The sequence below is a fragment of the Hetaerina americana genome, unplaced genomic scaffold (genome assembly GCF_022747635.1).
Source record: "Hetaerina americana unplaced genomic scaffold, ioHetAmer1.1.p SCAF_7, whole genome shotgun sequence".
In the NCBI taxonomy this organism is placed as follows: domain Eukaryota; kingdom Metazoa; phylum Arthropoda; class Insecta; order Odonata; family Calopterygidae; genus Hetaerina; species Hetaerina americana.
Window position 1 is genome coordinate 26,927,570 of NW_027287316.1, and position 18,441 is coordinate 26,946,010.

The following is an 18,441-nucleotide window of genomic DNA, read 5'->3' on the forward strand; positions in this document are numbered from 1 at the left end:
AATGAAGGTACATGACTATTGCGAAATGTAGAAATTAGTATTTGCAATATTTCAGTATATTGTACAAGGTTTCAATTTTATGAACTTGTTCTGGTATATATCTTATGAAATTTTCTACTCAGCGCTCTGTGGAATAATTTAATGGTAGTTGTTGCTAGTATGCATGCACTTATCTTGGAAAGAAAAATACAAATTTATAACTCCTAAATAAAATTCTCAGATGCTCCAGGATTGAAAAGTTATGCTAATTGACTTGGTTAGTTTTTCTTTCGACAGAACATAAGTCACTTCATTAGAAAAATGAAAATAAAAGGTATTGGAGCATTAATCACCCAACATAATATTGTTCAAGAGCGATATGAGAAGTACATATTCTTCCAGTATGAAAGATAATTGAAAAATGGCAATCTGCTTCAAGAAAGGGTTGGTTGACAATGATGTTGGCATTCACCCAACTGAGGATTTCACCCTCAGATGGTACGTTATTGCCAACTTTAATTAGTTCAAGATACATACCAAAATATTTTATTGTAATGTGAACTTCTCCACTCTAAATAATTATCTTCAACTTTGGACCAGAAATTGAGAGGACCCAGGGTGACATCTCAGTCAAAGGGAATGACATTTACCATTCAAAATCTCTCAAACAAGTATATATTACAATTAATTGTGCACACAAAATTATGAAAAAATACATATCCCATGATGCAAAATGCAAAAAAAATCTAGTGTCAACTATACATTAAATAATATTGTCCATGTACTTTGAGCTTTGTAAAATATGCATCACAATAATCATTAAAATTAATTTCAAGTACCAATGAAACAAAAGATTTATCTGATAGGTTTAACCCAAAATACCTTGAGATGCATATAATTCTCACATTAACACAATATATTAATTATTTTAGCAAAATGCTGACTTTATGTAAGGTGAAATTGAGATATTCACATCTGAGGATTTGTATCCCTGATACATATGTAACTATGATTAATTTCCAATGGGTTTTGAAATATACTTGTAATTACTACTGATGCATGTATGTTATAATAAATTCAATTGCATATTTATTCATCAAAAGGAATAAAACTCAATACATTTTTTCCAGGGTTAGTGGAACAATATACATATAATAAGTAGTATAGGGGACAAGCAAAGTGGGCTTTCATAGATTTAAACCCTTGTATGGACATCAAAATTATATTCTTACAAGAGATTTCCCCTCAAATTAAAGAACGCAAATAGGAATGGTGTAGATTGAGAGTTTAGATATGTAAAAGAGAGACGAGGGAAATGTAGAACAATAAAGCTAATCTGATTACAATTATTGAATATATTTTTGATATTTTGCTGAACTTATTACTATCTGGTTAGTGGAATACAATTTGTCAAATAAATTACTATTTTTGTTAATAAAGTAATGTATGGGTTGTTGCCAATACTCCCACATAGCTACTTATAAGTACTCATGTTACTACAAATTAATTGACACACTACAATTACAAATACAAATTAAAAATGACACACTAAAAAAAAGAGGATTATTTAGACCCTTATACATTCTTGATGCCCTTATCTATCCATGTATTTAACAATTACAACGAAAGATCATATTTGCGATTGTAAATAAATGAATATTGCTTCTCTATCTTAAAAATATGTTATGTCCATTCACAAACTTAGGATTCTAATTCAGGGTCTGAATAAGTTAGATAAAGTTTAAATTGTGGAGGACCCGAATGCATTTTATGAATTCCATTATTATTATTATTTAGTAACTATAGCTATTCCAAGAAACTGCTGGAGATGACACCCCAATAAATGATAATAATAATATAATATATTAAATAATTTCCTAACTATATAAATGGTTATATAACTATTTTGAGTAATCTGTAGAAAATAATAATGCTTCTTAACTATATTGGCTATACTTTCATTTGTATAAATGATCAATTATACCATATTCTTTCATAAACTTGGGGAATTAAAAAAAAACTTAGGCATGAATTCACCGTAGGTGTTGAGTTTAATAGGTATTTTATGGAATGAAGAACAATAGTATCAACATTTTTTACAAAATAAAGGTCAGTGATCTAATAATTCAGAGTTCAACATTGAAAATCACGGTTCCCATGAAAGATTACATGTAAAACTCTTTCCCATCCCCAATAACTCACTATGGTGAATGAAAATAGGAGAATTTGTATTAATAGCTATTCTGTGGAGGAAAAATCTCAAAAATGTTTGGTACCAGTGCAAAAAAATTAAAATATTTTCCTAGAGTAAAGTTGAAAAAATCCAGGGCAAAAACTTACCACAGATCTCATACTCAATGCTGGGTTTATAAAAAAATGTACTAGTCCACACACAGGTTTTCCTGGTTAGTCCTACTGCTTGCTTGCTTTTATTCTCGAAGATAAGGCACTTGGTTATTTTGATTTTTATTCCAGCAATGGAAGATTTAACAATTTATGATTAACCCACAGACTGGCTAAATTAGTTGAAAGTGTAAGGGGCAATTTAAATTCATGTTCAAATTGATGCGAGAAAAATGAAAAAGAATTAAGAAAGGATCATAGCAAGTTGTGTTATTTTTGCACACAAGGTGGTTGAGAACAATTATGGCATTACTATTGAGCTTAAATGTGTAAAAACTTTGCGATTTTAAGAGGCTAAACAGGAACAAATAGGTGGTAACACTTAAGATGGAAAATACACATAATGCATGATCATTAAATTTTGGGTATGGAATCATCGCTTTTACTGTTCACTTTCCGATTAAAATTTGCTTAAAACAATGGCTTAATAAACCATAAAAAAACGATTTTTTTAATGGATTAATATGGATGGTAAAATTATTTAATCCCCAACAGTTAAAAATTTTAATTTACAATGATATTATGTACTTTTTTCATATCGCATGCCAAGTGAACATCACTACTATGTGAAGGTAGATGGATATTTTAAAATAAACTTCCTAACTTGCATTTATAAAGGGATTTCAAAAATTTTGTTCAAATTTTTATGACTACCTGCATCATACACGGTGATTTGCCTACCAAGTACCTTCTTGATAATTTAAAAAAAGTTATTTCTGTTAAATACACCTGGCATTCTTACTAATGAGACTTCACAGTTAATTAATACCCTGCAGTTTTAAGTGCTAAGTACCTATATTCTTTCAGCCATTATTGCACCATTTTTCTTTTCATTGGACTACTACTGTATTTTATGTCAAGAAATAGACTGGAGAAATATTATTATATAATCACTCTTTATTTTACAATTCTATGAACAGATTATATACAAAAAATATTCAGGTTCCTCTCACATTCTTCAAATTAACAATTACTTAATGCATTAATTAATAATCAACAACTGTAAGTTTACATACATACATTGAGCATTACATAGACCAGGGAAATAATGCACAAATATTAATGTTCCAAAATAAAAACTTTTGTTAGATATAGTTACATTAATAATGACAGTTCAAATACTCTTGTTACATGTCCCCTGTAATTTGAGGAAGAGACTAAAAAGAATATGTGTGTGATAATATCCAACTCCACCCTTATAGTTTTGGTATTCAGGTATTACTTATAACGCAATGCAGTCTGAAAACAGAAAGAGAAGAACAAAATTAATAGTAAAATCATGGTACTACAACAACTACATTAAAAAAATAACAAATAGAATAATTTTTAGTGATCTACATTAAAAAAATAACAAATAGAATAATTTTTAGTGATCTATCAAGTTAAACCAGAAAGTCTTCCTTGCACACCAAAATTTCAGGATTCACATGGGATGTGCTCCCAATATCCACATTTCACACGCAAAGCTAAAATAAAAAGCCTAACATTCTACAGATCAGCATGCTTGTTTTTAATTGGTAATTTGCCTATTTGATTGATTTTCCTATATGCATATATACTTTTTACTTATTTGGATCTCTATAGCGTTTCATCCAACCAAAAGATGTAGAAAGAGAGAGACTTACGCAAGAAATGTTAAAATTGATAGCTATACCTTTTTCAGGTTTTCCTTCCCACCAAAATCCCTGATGGCCGTAAGGAGTTGATCACGAGGATTTTCCATCACCTTCGGCCCCGATGACGGCACCACTCTCTTCTTGAGCGCAACGCCACACACCACAGCAGGTGGCGGAGGAGGGGGTGGTTGTACAGCTGTGACGGATGGCTGAGCAGATAGCACTGGATGAGCAGACGTCTGCATTGGAGGGGACTGAGAGGATGGCACAGAGTTCACCCTGAACCCTTTCACGACGGGTGCAAACATTAGGTTGCCCTGCCTCTTCTCGTGCCCCATGAAGCCATTCATGCGCACCCCTTGCCCACCCTCGTGCCCAGCCGCAGAGCCAGCACGGCGGAGGGTCACGTTTGATGCAACTGGCCCGGGTGCAGCTGGCACAGATGAAACCACGTCAGGTGGAGGTGGGGGCAATGCTGACACGCTCGGAATCTGCTGCCGCCTCCTCCTCTCATTAATCTCCTCTCCCTGCTTTGATTCGCCATTGCTGCGATTTGCATCCACCAGACTCGCCAACGCCCCCGAAAGCTCTTCCCGCAGGTCGCTGGGAAACTTGCAGCTCATCGGCCTAGCAGTCAAGCCCTGATCTGGCTTGCTTCTGAGAGTGACGGCAGATACAGTCTTCTTCAGCTCCACTGACCTAACGATTGGCAACCTGGAGACTGGCTCAGGTTTGTTGGCACTGACTATGTTCACCGTGACGCGATTGCTCACAGATGGTTTTGGTGGCGGGCATGGAGGGCCACTATCCACTTGAGAGCCTGCCGGGGGATGGTGATTGCTACTGGGGATGATGGTTTTGGGTGAGCTAGGGGCGGGTGTTGGGGGGCTGCCAGCAGGGGGGATGAAGAATTCCCTGATGCGTGGTGCCTGACCAACTCCTATGCGATAGTCGCTGTCCCTCTTCAGGCTCACTTCACTCTTTGGGCGCTCATTCCACGTGCCAAAGTTGATGGCAGGGGGTCCAGTGTACGAGTAACGCTTGGGCACCTCATCTTCAACCTCCTCCTCATTTGTCACATCAGAAGAAGACTGGTGGTGATTCGGCCTCGGCAGGGAGTTTGACCTTTAATGAAAGATTAGACCAAGGTCAAGATTAATGAGAGTGTGATAGGGCTGAATGAAAAATTTCCAGTCAGTACAAAGGACAAACAAATGAGAACTTTGGATGGATATCATAATAATGCAAAGTTATTACTACTACAAGTAGTACTATACCATATATCACTGAGAATAAATGCAAGTTGAAACATGCTTATTTGCCTAATCTGTGTTTACTTATTAATTCACAACTTCAATGCTAAATTTTGCACCTCCAAGAAATATTTTAATGGTATTATTTGACAATTTTTGTCATTTCTACTTACTTAGCAGGCTGATTGTCACTCATTTCATCTTTATCCTGGACACCTTCCACTCCATTTTCCTCCTTTGGATCTACTTTCTGTACTGCTTTGCTCCTCCTTTCATTAGGATCTTGCTCTGTGAGCTCGCTGCTCAAAGATTTTTTTAAGTGAGGAAGAACTCCTCTCATTACCTGATGAGGAAGATAATTTTTAATGACAGTAATTGAACATTTTTCCTTTCCAAACTACTCTATTGTTGTGACAAAACGTTTCTCAAATGTTATCCCAACTAAAATGGACTTTAAAATAGAAATAGTTTTGCCTTCATCTAATGATGCTGGTTACAAGTTCAGTGATCAATTCATAGTTCCAGGACCTTGCATTACTTTTTATCTTTAAAACATATTGGACCATTTCATCCAAATTGTCATAGTAACCATATGCGTAGACAAAAATCGTGCAAGTTTTTTAACTAGGGAACCAAGGATGCTTAAAAGACTGTATTTACATGAAATCTTAATGGACCCAAAGGTATCAACTTCAAGTCTGATTGATCAGCATAGCATCAACACCTCACACTCAAATGGAATTACTTCCCATTTAGAATTTGATCGTTTTTAAGATGGAATGAAGTTCTAAAGGTAGTATGTGCCCTGATAACCATTGAATACGAAATTTTCTTGTTGATACCTATGAATATAGTTACGTTTCATCCATATATAATGAAAAGCCTACCATACCTGAATAGATTTAAGAGGCTCTTGCATGTGGCTCTCTATGGTTACGTGATCTTGCCAGTGGTGGATTTGTCGAGGTGAAACCAATTCATTTAGTTCATCCTTTTGGTCCTTCCATCCATTTGCGTACCCTGTTAAAAGGATAAAAATCAAGGAAATATAAATTTCCAATTATTATTTGTTGTTAGGATGAGAATAGTAGCCATTAATTTTAAAATTTTAAACTCTTGAGAAGAAAGATTCCCCAGATTACAGGAAAAAGTTAAAATTTATGTCAAAAGTAGCAGAGCCAGTTCATTCAATAATCAACTTAATGACACAATTAATAAATCAGAGTATGAGGACATGTAACATGATTGAATATTTAAATTTAAACATTTAAATTCTATAGTAAGAAAAAATGTTGAGAAAGACTTGTCAAAATATATGCACAGACTTTATGAAGAGTCTCTTTGAATTACACAGAAGATTTGCTTAAGAGAGCACACTGATTCGTCCATAATGATCCAACACGCAAGCTCATTGCAACATCTTTTTTTAAACTTTAAAAACATACTGAAATTTAATTATTAAGCAACAGCTCAGACCTAGAGACATAGCAACGACTACCTTTACTAATAATTTGGTTTCTATTTACATTTTGTTTTCAGATATTAGTAAGAACAAGGTAGGGTGATAAAATACAAGTAAATATTATTTAGCAGAAATAGCACATAGCCTTCTAAATATGCATAAAAGTTGATGTTAATAGGCTCTAATTTGACATATTTAAAATTCCCACTCCAAAACATATTTAAAATAAAAATAAAACAATGCACAAATAATCTATGAAACCCCTAGTATTTTAAGTAATTTATAGTAATTTATATTCATGATGTGAAATAGTTACAATGCAACTCACCTTGATTAATGCTTAGTTCACTGCTTGTCTTCCTGAGATTTTGAATATTGTTGAACTTCTTAGCCACAAATTTTGTACCTGGGCCCCCATTGAGTACTTGAGGTTTCTTCCACTTTGAGCTCACTATTTTAGGTGTGGTATTCTCATCATGGTATCCATTGTTGAGGTGATTTTCAGTCCTCCTCTCTTCCTGAATTCTGTTAATTGCCAAATCATGAAGTGAGACAGTCCTCGATGCATTTGACAACGAGTGGTTTTCCATCCCATTTTTCATGTGTAAATTATTTCTTACAATATTTCCTCCAAGTTCCCTATCAAACTTCTCCATAACATCCTTCCCATCATTAATACTGTGCCGTGACACGAGAGAAGAAGTGGATGACAGAGATCTCTTTAAGACTGTCGAGGACTTGCCACCAAAAGAGCTCACCCTTACCACATAAGGACCATTATTTGTCACTCCATTCGGCTCATAACCATTTTCAGCTGTGTCCTTGAATGAGGTCATCACCAAGCTTGTGTTGCCATACGGAGATGGATTTGATAAGTCTAAGTTTGAGTAGTGGCCCCTGTTGAGTGAAGACTTTGATGATACAGAAGCCCATGTCTCAAATGAATTTTTCCTCGGTTCCCTGAAACTCTTCTCGGAATTCGCTTCACCATCAGAATTGAGCATGACAAACGTCCGGCCATTTGTCCTCCCAAAACAGTCATCCACGACCCTCCTTCGGTTGAACTCTTCCCTTGGATCCTCCCAGCCATCTTCCGATGACGCCTTGTACGTGCTCATCCTGAAATTTGGCAAATGCTGTACAGGCAAGTTATCCATTTCAACTGTGCGAATTTTCCTGTGACTAGCAGCAGAGGAGAAAGTGGATGGAATGGATGCAGTCTCGCTCTCTGCCACCCATGTTTCCCTCTCATCCTTCTTGTTAGCCTTTTGGATTTCCTCCGCCCCATCCCTCCTCTCTTCTTCATCTTGGAAGCCGGTGGGAGGGGCGGGGAGTTTGTATTCCCAATCCAAGTCATTCGCTTCCGCCGCACCGTCGGCCCTCCCATCGGGTCCCAGGGTCTTCCCTCCATCGGGCCCCATGTATTCCAGGGAAGGCGGGGGTGAAGGCAGAAGTGTGGGTGGCACGTCAACTCCATTCATCTGCTAAAGAAATATTAAATTAGTGCATTTATTTTGCCTCCATGAGAGAGAATAGCATGAAGATTATGCATGCACATATGTAAAACCAAGTGTTGATATTATTGACAAAATATTTCAGTACAAAGTTCTCCTACTACAAGGCCACAAGGCCACACACTACTTGAGAATTCAGGAGTATGTATAATATATAAAGCTGGTACCCAGGCAAATAAAAATATTATTATTAACCCAAACACAAAAGGTTTCACTAAATTTTTTCATTATACTCAACAGCCCTAGTCAAAGGTACCTACATGATTCAATCTCTCAACAGAGAATCAACATTATTCATTTCTCACTAATTTGCCTTGTTTTTCCATCAAGTCAAGCTAAGCACTAAATGATAAAAGAATATTTTTTTAATTTATACCCACTTCTAATATTTAATTAGACTAGAAACTAAAATCTAGGAAAATAGTTAAACACATACAAAATTATACTTATGATTAATATATCAAATCTGAGGAATCTATCAACCTTGGAAAAAATCAATTTTTAGGCTTAATCAATGATAAATTGGAAATACTATACCAAAACAGCAAGATGAAATGAAAACCTATGACATTAATAACACATTGATTTCTATTTTTTAGCACATTAAACCTGCTAAATATCAGAATTGATTCTGCCAAATTTCTATCAAGGGAAAAACTTTAATTAAACTTGCTAAATCCATGTTAGAGAATAGTGTCAAATATTTCGATGCTTCCTGGGAAAGAAAAAAGTAGAGATAATGGAAAAAAATTATACAAGTCCTGGGAAAAACCTGAGGAAAGAATATGGAAATTACAGTTTCGAGGGACCTTTCATGGGATTATATGTGATATGAATATTTATTGGGGTGCACTGGGCGTAGTTTGTAAAGCATTCTGGTACTGAATGGATCACACTGTTTAGTGTGATCTATTTTCCAGAAATGTTTATGAGCTAAAGGAATAATGTTTACCTATCCTGCATTAAGTTACATTATACATAAAGAACAGATCAAGCTATACTAGCAAGTAGCCACTAAGAAAAAGTTCACTCGATTCATCATAGGAATTCATCATGAAAGACACTTTCTAACTGGAGTTAATGGAGCTGATATAAGCCGGTAATGAATATTCATTAGCAAACCCATAGCTTTTCCATAAAATTGTAATCATAAAAATAGAAGAAAAGGGGCCTATATCCGATTACCTCAGATGCCATCCCCTCTTTAATTGCTACTCTGAAGAAATCTTTTGTTTGCAAAATTATTAAGCCAAAGCTAATTATAATGCTGAATTCAAAGAACATAAAATCAGGCATCATCACATACAAGATAATGATCAAATAGTAACACTTTGCCAACTTATGTTGATTTAATCCACGACCTATGTCAATGTACTACATCATCTTCAGATGTAGAAGATTATGTAGTACATTGAAACTGGTTGTAGATTAAATCAACATATAGCAGCAAAGGGTTACTATTTGTATATTATTATGTTCAAATTCCAACACCTCACGCCTGAAACTATGTAATTTGATCACAAACAAGAATGGCTGGGGAAAAGCTCTCACCAGGCTCACCCTACTGAGTGAAATCATGTATTCATGAATGAAGTGAGTAACTCCCTCCCTGTATGGTTCACAGTTACTTGGGCATAACGTATCCACTAAAACCTGCCGAAGTAACACCTTATAAATTACTCAAAATTGCAAAGAAAACTGGCAAACCTTCTCAACATGGTTGCAAACTGGCTCCTTCACTGTCTCATGTTTTTTCAATGGCTGAAGTAATTTTTCAGTCTCTTCAAATGCTGAATCAATGGCCTGTTGCCGGCTGCAATCAACCTCATCAATTGAGTCAACAGTCATGCTGTCTGCCGTGTCTGCATTGCTTGCTTCCTCACTGCCATCACCAGCCTCTCTGTTTCCTTCAGTGTCTACCAGGTGGAAAGAGAATTATCACGTCAATAAAATTGGCAGAGGCATCAAACTTTAATTAACATTTTGTGTCTCAAATTATTAGTACCATTGACCAGACTTGACCATTGCCACCAGGACAAATGCCTAATTGCAACAAGGTTTATGTAATAATAATTAGTATCAATAATTCCATATTGACTGTCAATAATATACATATCAGGACATAGCCAAAACATTTGAACAGTCAGGAAACAAATTAATGCCTGCAGAGCTCATAGGCAGTAGTTTGAAACGAAGCTTGGGCAAAATTTGAACAAGACTATCCCATTAATTGTTAATGATATACTTTGATGAAGGTACTGGGACAATTTGGCAAAATATCAACATGTAACTTGCAGTTTATTTTGACCAAATCTGATATATATATCTCTGACCTTGTGTATATGTATGAGACTTGTGGTGCTCCGATTGCTGGGATATCATTACATCTTAGAATATATTTTACATCAACACACATTAAAATTAGACAGGACAGCATTCATACCTGCAGTATGACTTGATCCCATACCTTTTGAGCAAGCAGAAAGCAAATTACACACCAAGCTTGCCGAGCAAACTTTTATATCCATAAATTAGCTGGTAAATGTAGAGAAAATTCTAAATAATTGCTACCAAGCAACACTAATAATTCCACCTTTCAACATGTTTCATGAACATATAGTTTTTAGATAAAATGGCCAAGGGAAAAAGGGCTTTGAACACAATAAAAAGAATGAACCGCCTACTTGAAATGTTTGTAAATGAATTTCTTTGGAAACTGTTGTTGCAATAGATACTTATGTGAAGACTATGTAGTGGAAATGGAACTAAATCTTCAGTGACACTTGTCATATTGATTAACATTACTATAATACAAATGCTGTTAAGTGAATACACCAGTGTAACCACATTCCAATGTAATGAAACCATATTATTTAACTTAAATAAGTTCATATTACACAAAGGAAGAACTTTTTATGCCCTGCTAAGCAGACCTGTTATAAGTATCAAAATAAGAATACCTATTCTAATATTATTAGTTTTAGTAGTTTCCAGTAATGGTAATTATTTGCTAGGAATAAAAATGAATCACTAATAATTAGTCATATTTCCACAACCTAATTAAATTTGTAATTTATAAATGTTAATAAAATGACTGATTCCTAGTACTAAATTGAAAACCTTGTAAAATATTGATCCATGATGCTGTACATACAAAACACATGCCTAACTAATAAAGATGGTAATTTTTTTTTAAGGTAATCTACCGGTTAAGGTAGGTTTTTCGATGGACACAACTACCAAACAAATATTTTGTGGCTACTAACAAAACACAACCCTAAATTCTACTCTACACCAGGTCCCTCTTCATCTCTGATTACTTTCTTCCGCCCTTCATCCCGTCCAACATCCCTATCCTGTTCCTTCCCTTTCCTCTTTTGCCCAACATTCTACCCTCTATCACAGTCTTCAACATCCCACTGCCGGTCAACACCCCCTTCATCCACTTTTCCTGCCTCCATAGGATTGCTCCCAACAAACCCCTCTCTTCGCCCACCATACCAAGTACTTCCTCATTTGTTTTCTTCTCTGTCCATTTCACCTTCTCCATTCTTCTCCACACCCACATTTCAAAAGCCTCCAGTCTACGTCTATCCTCCTGCTTCAATGACCACGTTTCCGCGCCGTACATAGCTACGCTCCATATCAAAGTTTTTACGAGTCTTTTCTTAACATCCTTACTCAAAGTCCCCGTCATCAACTCCCTCCTCCTCGTGAAAGCCTCTTTGCCTAGCGCAATTCTTCTCCTTACGTCCCTACTACTTTGACCGTGTTGGTCCAAAACACTACCGAGATACGTAAACTGTTCTACCTGCTCTAGTTTTTGCCCTCCTATTTTAATGTTAAGCTTGCCCTTTTTCTTTCTAGAAAATCGCATAACCTTTGTTTTATTAATGTTGATTCTCATCCCATACCTGTCGCACTGAATTTCCAATTCACTCAGCAATGCTTGCAGCCCCTTGGCTGACTGACAAACTAAAGCTTGGTCATCAGCAAACCTAACTGATTTTACGAATTCCCCGCCCACTTTCATTCCTACCTCTAGTTCTTCCCATGCCTCTTTGATCATTTCCTCTGCATACAGGTTGAACAGCAACGGTGATAATGGGCAACCCTGCCTTACACCCCTTCCTAACACTGCCCATCCTGTCTCCCCGTTTCCCACCCGCACCTGAGCAGTCTGAGACATGTACAGGTTGCGGATTAGCCTCCTTTCCCTCCAATCTATTCCTATTTTCTGCAGAATACTCATTAGTTTTTCCCAATTCACTCTATCAAACACTTTTTCGAAATCTACGAAACAGGCAAATACCTCCTGGTTGTGTTCTATATTCCTCTTGATTAATAATCTCATTACTGCAATGGCATCACGCGTACCTCTCCCCTTCCTAAACCCAAACTGATCATCCCCTAAGTAATCATTTGCCCTACTCTCTATCCTTTTGTTTATGATCCTGAGAACAACTTTAGCTGCGTGGGATATCAAACTAATTGTCCTATAGTCCTCACATGATGTGGCCTTTACCTTTTTCGGAATCGGAACTAAAACTGCTCTCACAAAGTCTTCCGGCCAGATTCCCTCCTCATAAATGCTACGGATCAGCCCATATAGCCTCTTCCTCCCACATTTCCCTAAGCATTTTAAAAGTTCCACGGGAATGTTATCTACCCCCACGGTCTTTTTTAGTTTCATCTCCCTTAATGCCCTTTCTATCTCATTGTCTAGTATGCCTGGACCTAAGCTGTCTTCCTCTACGTCATTTTCTTTTTCAATGTCTAACTTTGTAGGTCTGAGTTCTTTACTATACAGTTCTTCTATATACTCCTTCCATCTCTCTTGGATCTTTCCTGCGTCAACTATTACCTTACCCGCCTTATCGCTAACTGTTAGCATAGCTCTTCCTTTCTTACTTCCCGATAACGATTTAACTTTGCTGTACAGCGCAAAAGATGGTAATTATGTACTCAAAAAAAAAACAATCATTCGTATTTCATTAATACTCCTGGAAATTATGAATTTTATATATTCCACTTGATAACCAATCGGTCAATTTTATAATTGGATAAGAAAAGTTGGTCACTAAATTTACTTTTGCCTTATATGAATCCAAAAATGTTTAACAATCACTGGGAAATGATAAGATTGAAATTGAGAGCTTGACTCACTAAATAAAATCAGAAGGCAAAGTGGTGATCATTACCATGGCAGCATTTATTTTAGTTTAAAAGAAATCCTCTGGTTTTATAGACAAAAATTTTCTATTTTTCACATTTTGCATTAAACTATTGCAGCGTACTATATTTGATTCATACTTTGTAAGTACCATATTTGGCACCACATCAGGCACATTTTTTTTCCAAAATTATGGTTTTCTCAAAATTATCCCCAAAAAAAAATCACCCATGTCCCGTATGAGAAGGTTTGAACTCCATGGGTTAACCTTCCAGACAAATTTTATTTTTACCCCAGACATTCAGTATTACCTATTTTGCCTCCATTATGTTTACATCGTATTTACTTACACAATATTTATCATTCGATTGACAAATGCTGTAGTCAAGACTGTCACTATTACGCATTGTGAATATCCTGTTGCTCACTTCGGCAATATTGAAAGAAGTGTGAGCAAGATCATATTTTCGAGACAGCAACAGATTTGATCATATTTTATCAGAACATCATAACAAAACAGCATATGCTCTTCTTACCCAGAGTAATTATTTATTTTTAAAAATATAATAATAAATATGAAAACAAGAATGAAAAGATTTAGCTATGCCATGCAACTTTAACTTAGACTGTTAGAATATGCTAGGGAGCATGGCAATAGAGCAGCAGCAAGGCATTTCCGTCCACAATTACATGATCTATTTGGCTTTTCTGAAATTTAAGAACTAAAAGTTCGGAGTGTGTTGCGCTTTTGCATGGGCTGTTAAAACTCTTTATCTTGCATGTGCCATACTGAAATAAGGGTAAATCTCAAATTCTGGGGCATCTAATCTAGTCAAATATGGTATTTGTTATTCCCTTAGCATCCATAAAATATGAATGCAATCAATTAATAACGAGCATACATGGTTTAACACCCATCTCTCTTGATTTTATATTTTCCGTATATATCCTATTCTGAATGATAAAAAAATATTCCATCACTTTGCTTGGGGAGTCAGTATTTTTTTCTATGAATCACCATTTAGATTATGACAGGCTGTGGCTAATCAGTGCAGTAATTACATACTCCTCATATTGCTATCCTTATGATGCATCACATGCGAGAGCCTGACCAAACTTGGTAATTTACTGTATTTTTCGAAAACTTTAGAAATACTAATCATTTAAAAAGTGTATTATTCTAGCTCAAAATTTGAAGTTAATGAAATTTTACTTCTACTATTACAACTTAATGTACAATTAGTTACAGTACTAAAATAAGTACTAAAACTATAGGTACTAAAATTATTAATACTGAACAGTTTTTGCAAGGTATTATAATCTAATTTCCTACACCATCCATGAAAAGGCTGCATGTAATATGCCCACTACATGAGCTTTGCATGGAAATACTTCTTAAAAGTAAAATGTTATCACTATAATTGATATTAATGATTAAAATAAATCACCACACCATCTTACTTCAGAGTAATCTACAAGTTAATGAATATCATCATACTTCATTCCTCATACGAAATATACACTTTTATTTATAAATTTCAGTATATGACAACAGGAAATCATGTGACCTAAGATCAAAAATATTTTAATGGTTGAGATACATATCTATTACTTGCACAAAGGAACTTTGTTTAGACTAAGTCACTTATTTCTCTACATTAAAATGGAATTATATGCATACCATTATGAAATCTTTCAAACATTTTGAACTTCCAAGACAAATGATTGCACTTGGGATTTCAATTGCTGCCACTAAGGCAACCTCGCAACACACCCATACTTGCAATACAGTAAGTAAACCTTAACACTTGACAAATGTAATTGCTACAGGAATTTGGGAGAAGTTTAAAAAATAGTCCAAAAGAGTATATATAAAGTAGGAAGAAATATTTATTCTAAAGGTTTTGGTTGTCTGCAAAAATGGTATAATGAAAAAAATGGTATAATTTATATTTATCCACATTTAAAACCCTCATTAAAACTCATTTTCAAATTTGTCATATACACTATGTAACCTAATTAAAGCCTTGTGTTGAATAAATGTTTTGCGATCAATGGAATGAAAATTACTACCCTATCATGAGCTTTGTATTGATTTGGAAATTCTGCTTATGGATGAGATTAAAAGGAACCTCATACTACATTCTAGTTAGCATCAGCTATACGCAAACATTTACATATGATCTATGCGGGTTGTTCAACAACTCCTTAGAAATCCCAAAGGATGGGCACTTCTAGTATTGGAAAAGGCTTGCTTTTAGTAAGCCTCATCTCTGAATTATGATCTGATGAAACAAAGGTCATGAAATAGTGGAGGCCCGAGGCATATCAAAAGATACAGTGATTTCAATTTTGCACAAAAATTGTTGATGAAAAAGTCTTAAGAAGATGAGTGCCATGTTTGCTTCCAGTGGAGAATAAAATTAATTATCTTGTCAATTCAGAGGTTAGTTGGTTGCTTTTCCATCATAATCCTGCAGATGAGTTCCTGCTTCCGTACTGTAGATGAAACATAGAGACACTGCTTTACTCCAGAGACAAAGGAAGTTGAAACAATGGGTCTCTTAAGGTGATCTCGCTCCAAAGAAGGCGAAGATTGTTAAATCAGCCAACATGGAGATGGCCATGGTTTTATGAGATGCAAGTGGAATCATCTACATTGATTTCTTGCGGAAAGGAAAAATAATAAATTAAAGAGTATTATGCATTGATATTGCACTGGTTGTGGGAAAAAATCCAAGATAAAATATCCTCATTTGGCAAAGAATAAAATTTTCTTCCATCAAGACAATCAATATATGAGTGCAGACATGCACTGTTTCTTTGGTGAAAATGGTGGAATTAAAGTTCAAATTATTACAACATCCACCTTATTCATCAGGATTGGCCAGCAGTGACATTTTTTATTTCCGAACTAGAAAAATAAGCTCAGCAGAAAATGGTTCAAATTGAATGAGGAGTTCATTGCTGACACAGATGCCTATTTTGAGCACCTTCCGATATCTTACTTTCAGGATGCCTGAAATCGTCGGAGAAAATCTGATGAAAGGTTGAGCTTGAAGATATAAAAAAAAAGAACTTCCCAAAATGTGTTTTTCTATTTTTTCCTGAGGACTTATTGAACAACCCATGTACGTATGCCGTATTCATCTGTGAATAACAGAATTCTATCAACTTAAATGACAGCTCAATTGTAGTGTACACACAGGATGGAGCCTAATGGCTTAACCTTCAGGCCATTTGTGAAAAATATTTTGTACCCACTTCAAAGTAAGCCTAAAAGTTAGCTTTGCATTACTTCTTTCTGCAAAGAATTTTGCCCATTTTCAGTTTCTTTCACCAGTTCTTCCTCTATGTATTATTAAAACTACCACAGACACCTTAGGAGTAAGAGAGTTAAAAGGGTGCACCTGATTCATAACCAACAACCCAGTTGGCAGAAACAGAGTCATCTTCCTCCATTGCCCTCTCCCCAAGAGCGACCATCTCCTTGACATGCTTCTCCAAGGAAGAAGTGGACGAAGACTGGACTAGCGACTCCATGTTCTGCCAACGGTTCATCTTGGTGGAACCACCGCAACCATCCACAAATGGCATGTCTACTTCGCTGCAGAGACTGTTGCTGCTGAATCGATTCGGATCTTCTGCCCCATCTGTGAACCCTTTGTGTATATTGGAAAAGTTGACGGCACTCTCAACCTGCCTGATTGGACTTATGACGTGCCTCTCCAGGAAATCTGAAGGCTTTGCACTCACTCCCTTCTCCTCACCATCAGGGACATCACTAAATTTACGACTAGAAGTGGTTTGCGGCTGGGAATCACATTCTCTATCCCCACACGTCTGGTTGTTTCCCTTAAATGAAAATCCTTCTACAGCTTCGTCCCCCCCTTCTAATGAAATTCCCGTTATGACATTCTCTGTGGTCGACTCATCCACATTGCTGTCCAGAATATTTTCATATGCCCTTGCTTTGCAGCCGGTCAGTGCTTTCTGTACAACCTCTTCATCGAATTCTTCTTCCGCAGAAGAATTTCCACTTTTCACCCCATCATTTTCCCTTCCCCCCACCACCTGGTCATTGTTGAACATGTCAAGGTCTATGCCCTCTCCCATCAACTCATCTACACATCCTCCAGTCATTTCTTCCTCCTCACCATTCAGTCTTTCACTTTCAATTTCTATGGCTGGAACAATGGAGAGGGCTGACAGACCCGATGGCATACCAGCCTTACTTTGGGTCACTACTTCTTTTTGATTTTGTGGAAGGCTTTCTTCCTTATTCATTTCAGCGTCACTAACTACAGAAGGTTTCGAGCGTGGTGCTGGTCGCGGCGCTGTTCGTTTTTTTGGCATGGGTGGTTTGGAGCGAGGCAGGGGAGCAGGGATTACGTCCTCGGAATCTGTTGGTTGTTAAGCAGCCAGGGCAATGGCAGAGGGGACATGCAAGAAAGGAGACTGTTAAGGTATATGATAGTATATTACAAGTGGTATATATATAAATATAATTTAATTGGGGCCGTAAACCAAAATTGAGGGAACATGCAGTCGTCCAAACACCCAACTTAAGTTAATAGATCCAAAACCAAAATCATTCATGCCAGAATAGTATTATGAGCTGCGCATGCCAAAATAAAGAGATAATTCTACTTGATGTAACCACAGTTATCAATCCAAAGGTAATAAAAATATCAAAGGAAATACAATCAAATGGAAGGAAAATGTCATTATACATCATTTTTGAAGTAATGTAAATTTCATAAAGGAAGAAAATAAAAATTTGATGCTCAAGAATAAGTTTGATTATTAGATGCAATTTGCAAGAACGCATAACGTCTGAATTTTCTCTCAGCCCACTAATGACAGATTGTTAAAGTTGTCTAGGATACTTCATGTACGTAACTTGTTCTCAATTGATGGCAAATAATACACAATTTTTCACGTAACCTTAAAAGAAAAAATCAATCTTGTAAACATAATAGAGCAGGTGCTCCTTTTGAAAATGGCTTTCTTTTGCGGAAAGAAATATACTTGAGATCAT

The 18,441-nt window shown here is 36.0% G+C and overlaps 1 protein-coding gene across 5 annotated transcripts in view; it reads right to left on the bottom strand.

Annotated features, from left to right (window-relative positions):
• Positions 1 to 3,283: 3,283 nt before the first annotated feature.
• Positions 3,284 to 18,441, bottom strand: part of LOC139696813 (uncharacterized) — a 344,537-nt gene continuing 329,379 nt past the window's right edge. For 2 of the 5 annotated variants that reach the window (XM_071595680.1, XM_071595678.1), the window contains exons 10-16: positions 16,811 to 17,803; positions 9,935 to 10,143; positions 7,042 to 8,197; positions 6,144 to 6,271; positions 5,425 to 5,594; positions 4,037 to 5,123; positions 3,284 to 3,621 (exon numbers count right to left, since the gene is read on the bottom strand). In XM_071595680.1, coding sequence (XP_071451781.1) covers positions 3,601 to 3,621; positions 4,037 to 5,123; positions 5,425 to 5,594; positions 6,144 to 6,271; positions 7,042 to 8,197; positions 9,935 to 10,143; positions 16,811 to 17,803 — 3,764 coding nt within the window. In that variant the 3' untranslated portion in view covers positions 3,284 to 3,600. Of the gene's footprint in view, positions 3,622 to 4,030; positions 5,124 to 5,424; positions 5,595 to 6,143; positions 6,272 to 7,041; positions 8,198 to 9,934; positions 10,144 to 16,810; positions 17,804 to 18,441 lie in introns of those variants that run through there. The other 3 variants (XM_071595679.1, XM_071595682.1, XM_071595681.1) reach the window with 3 other exon arrangements.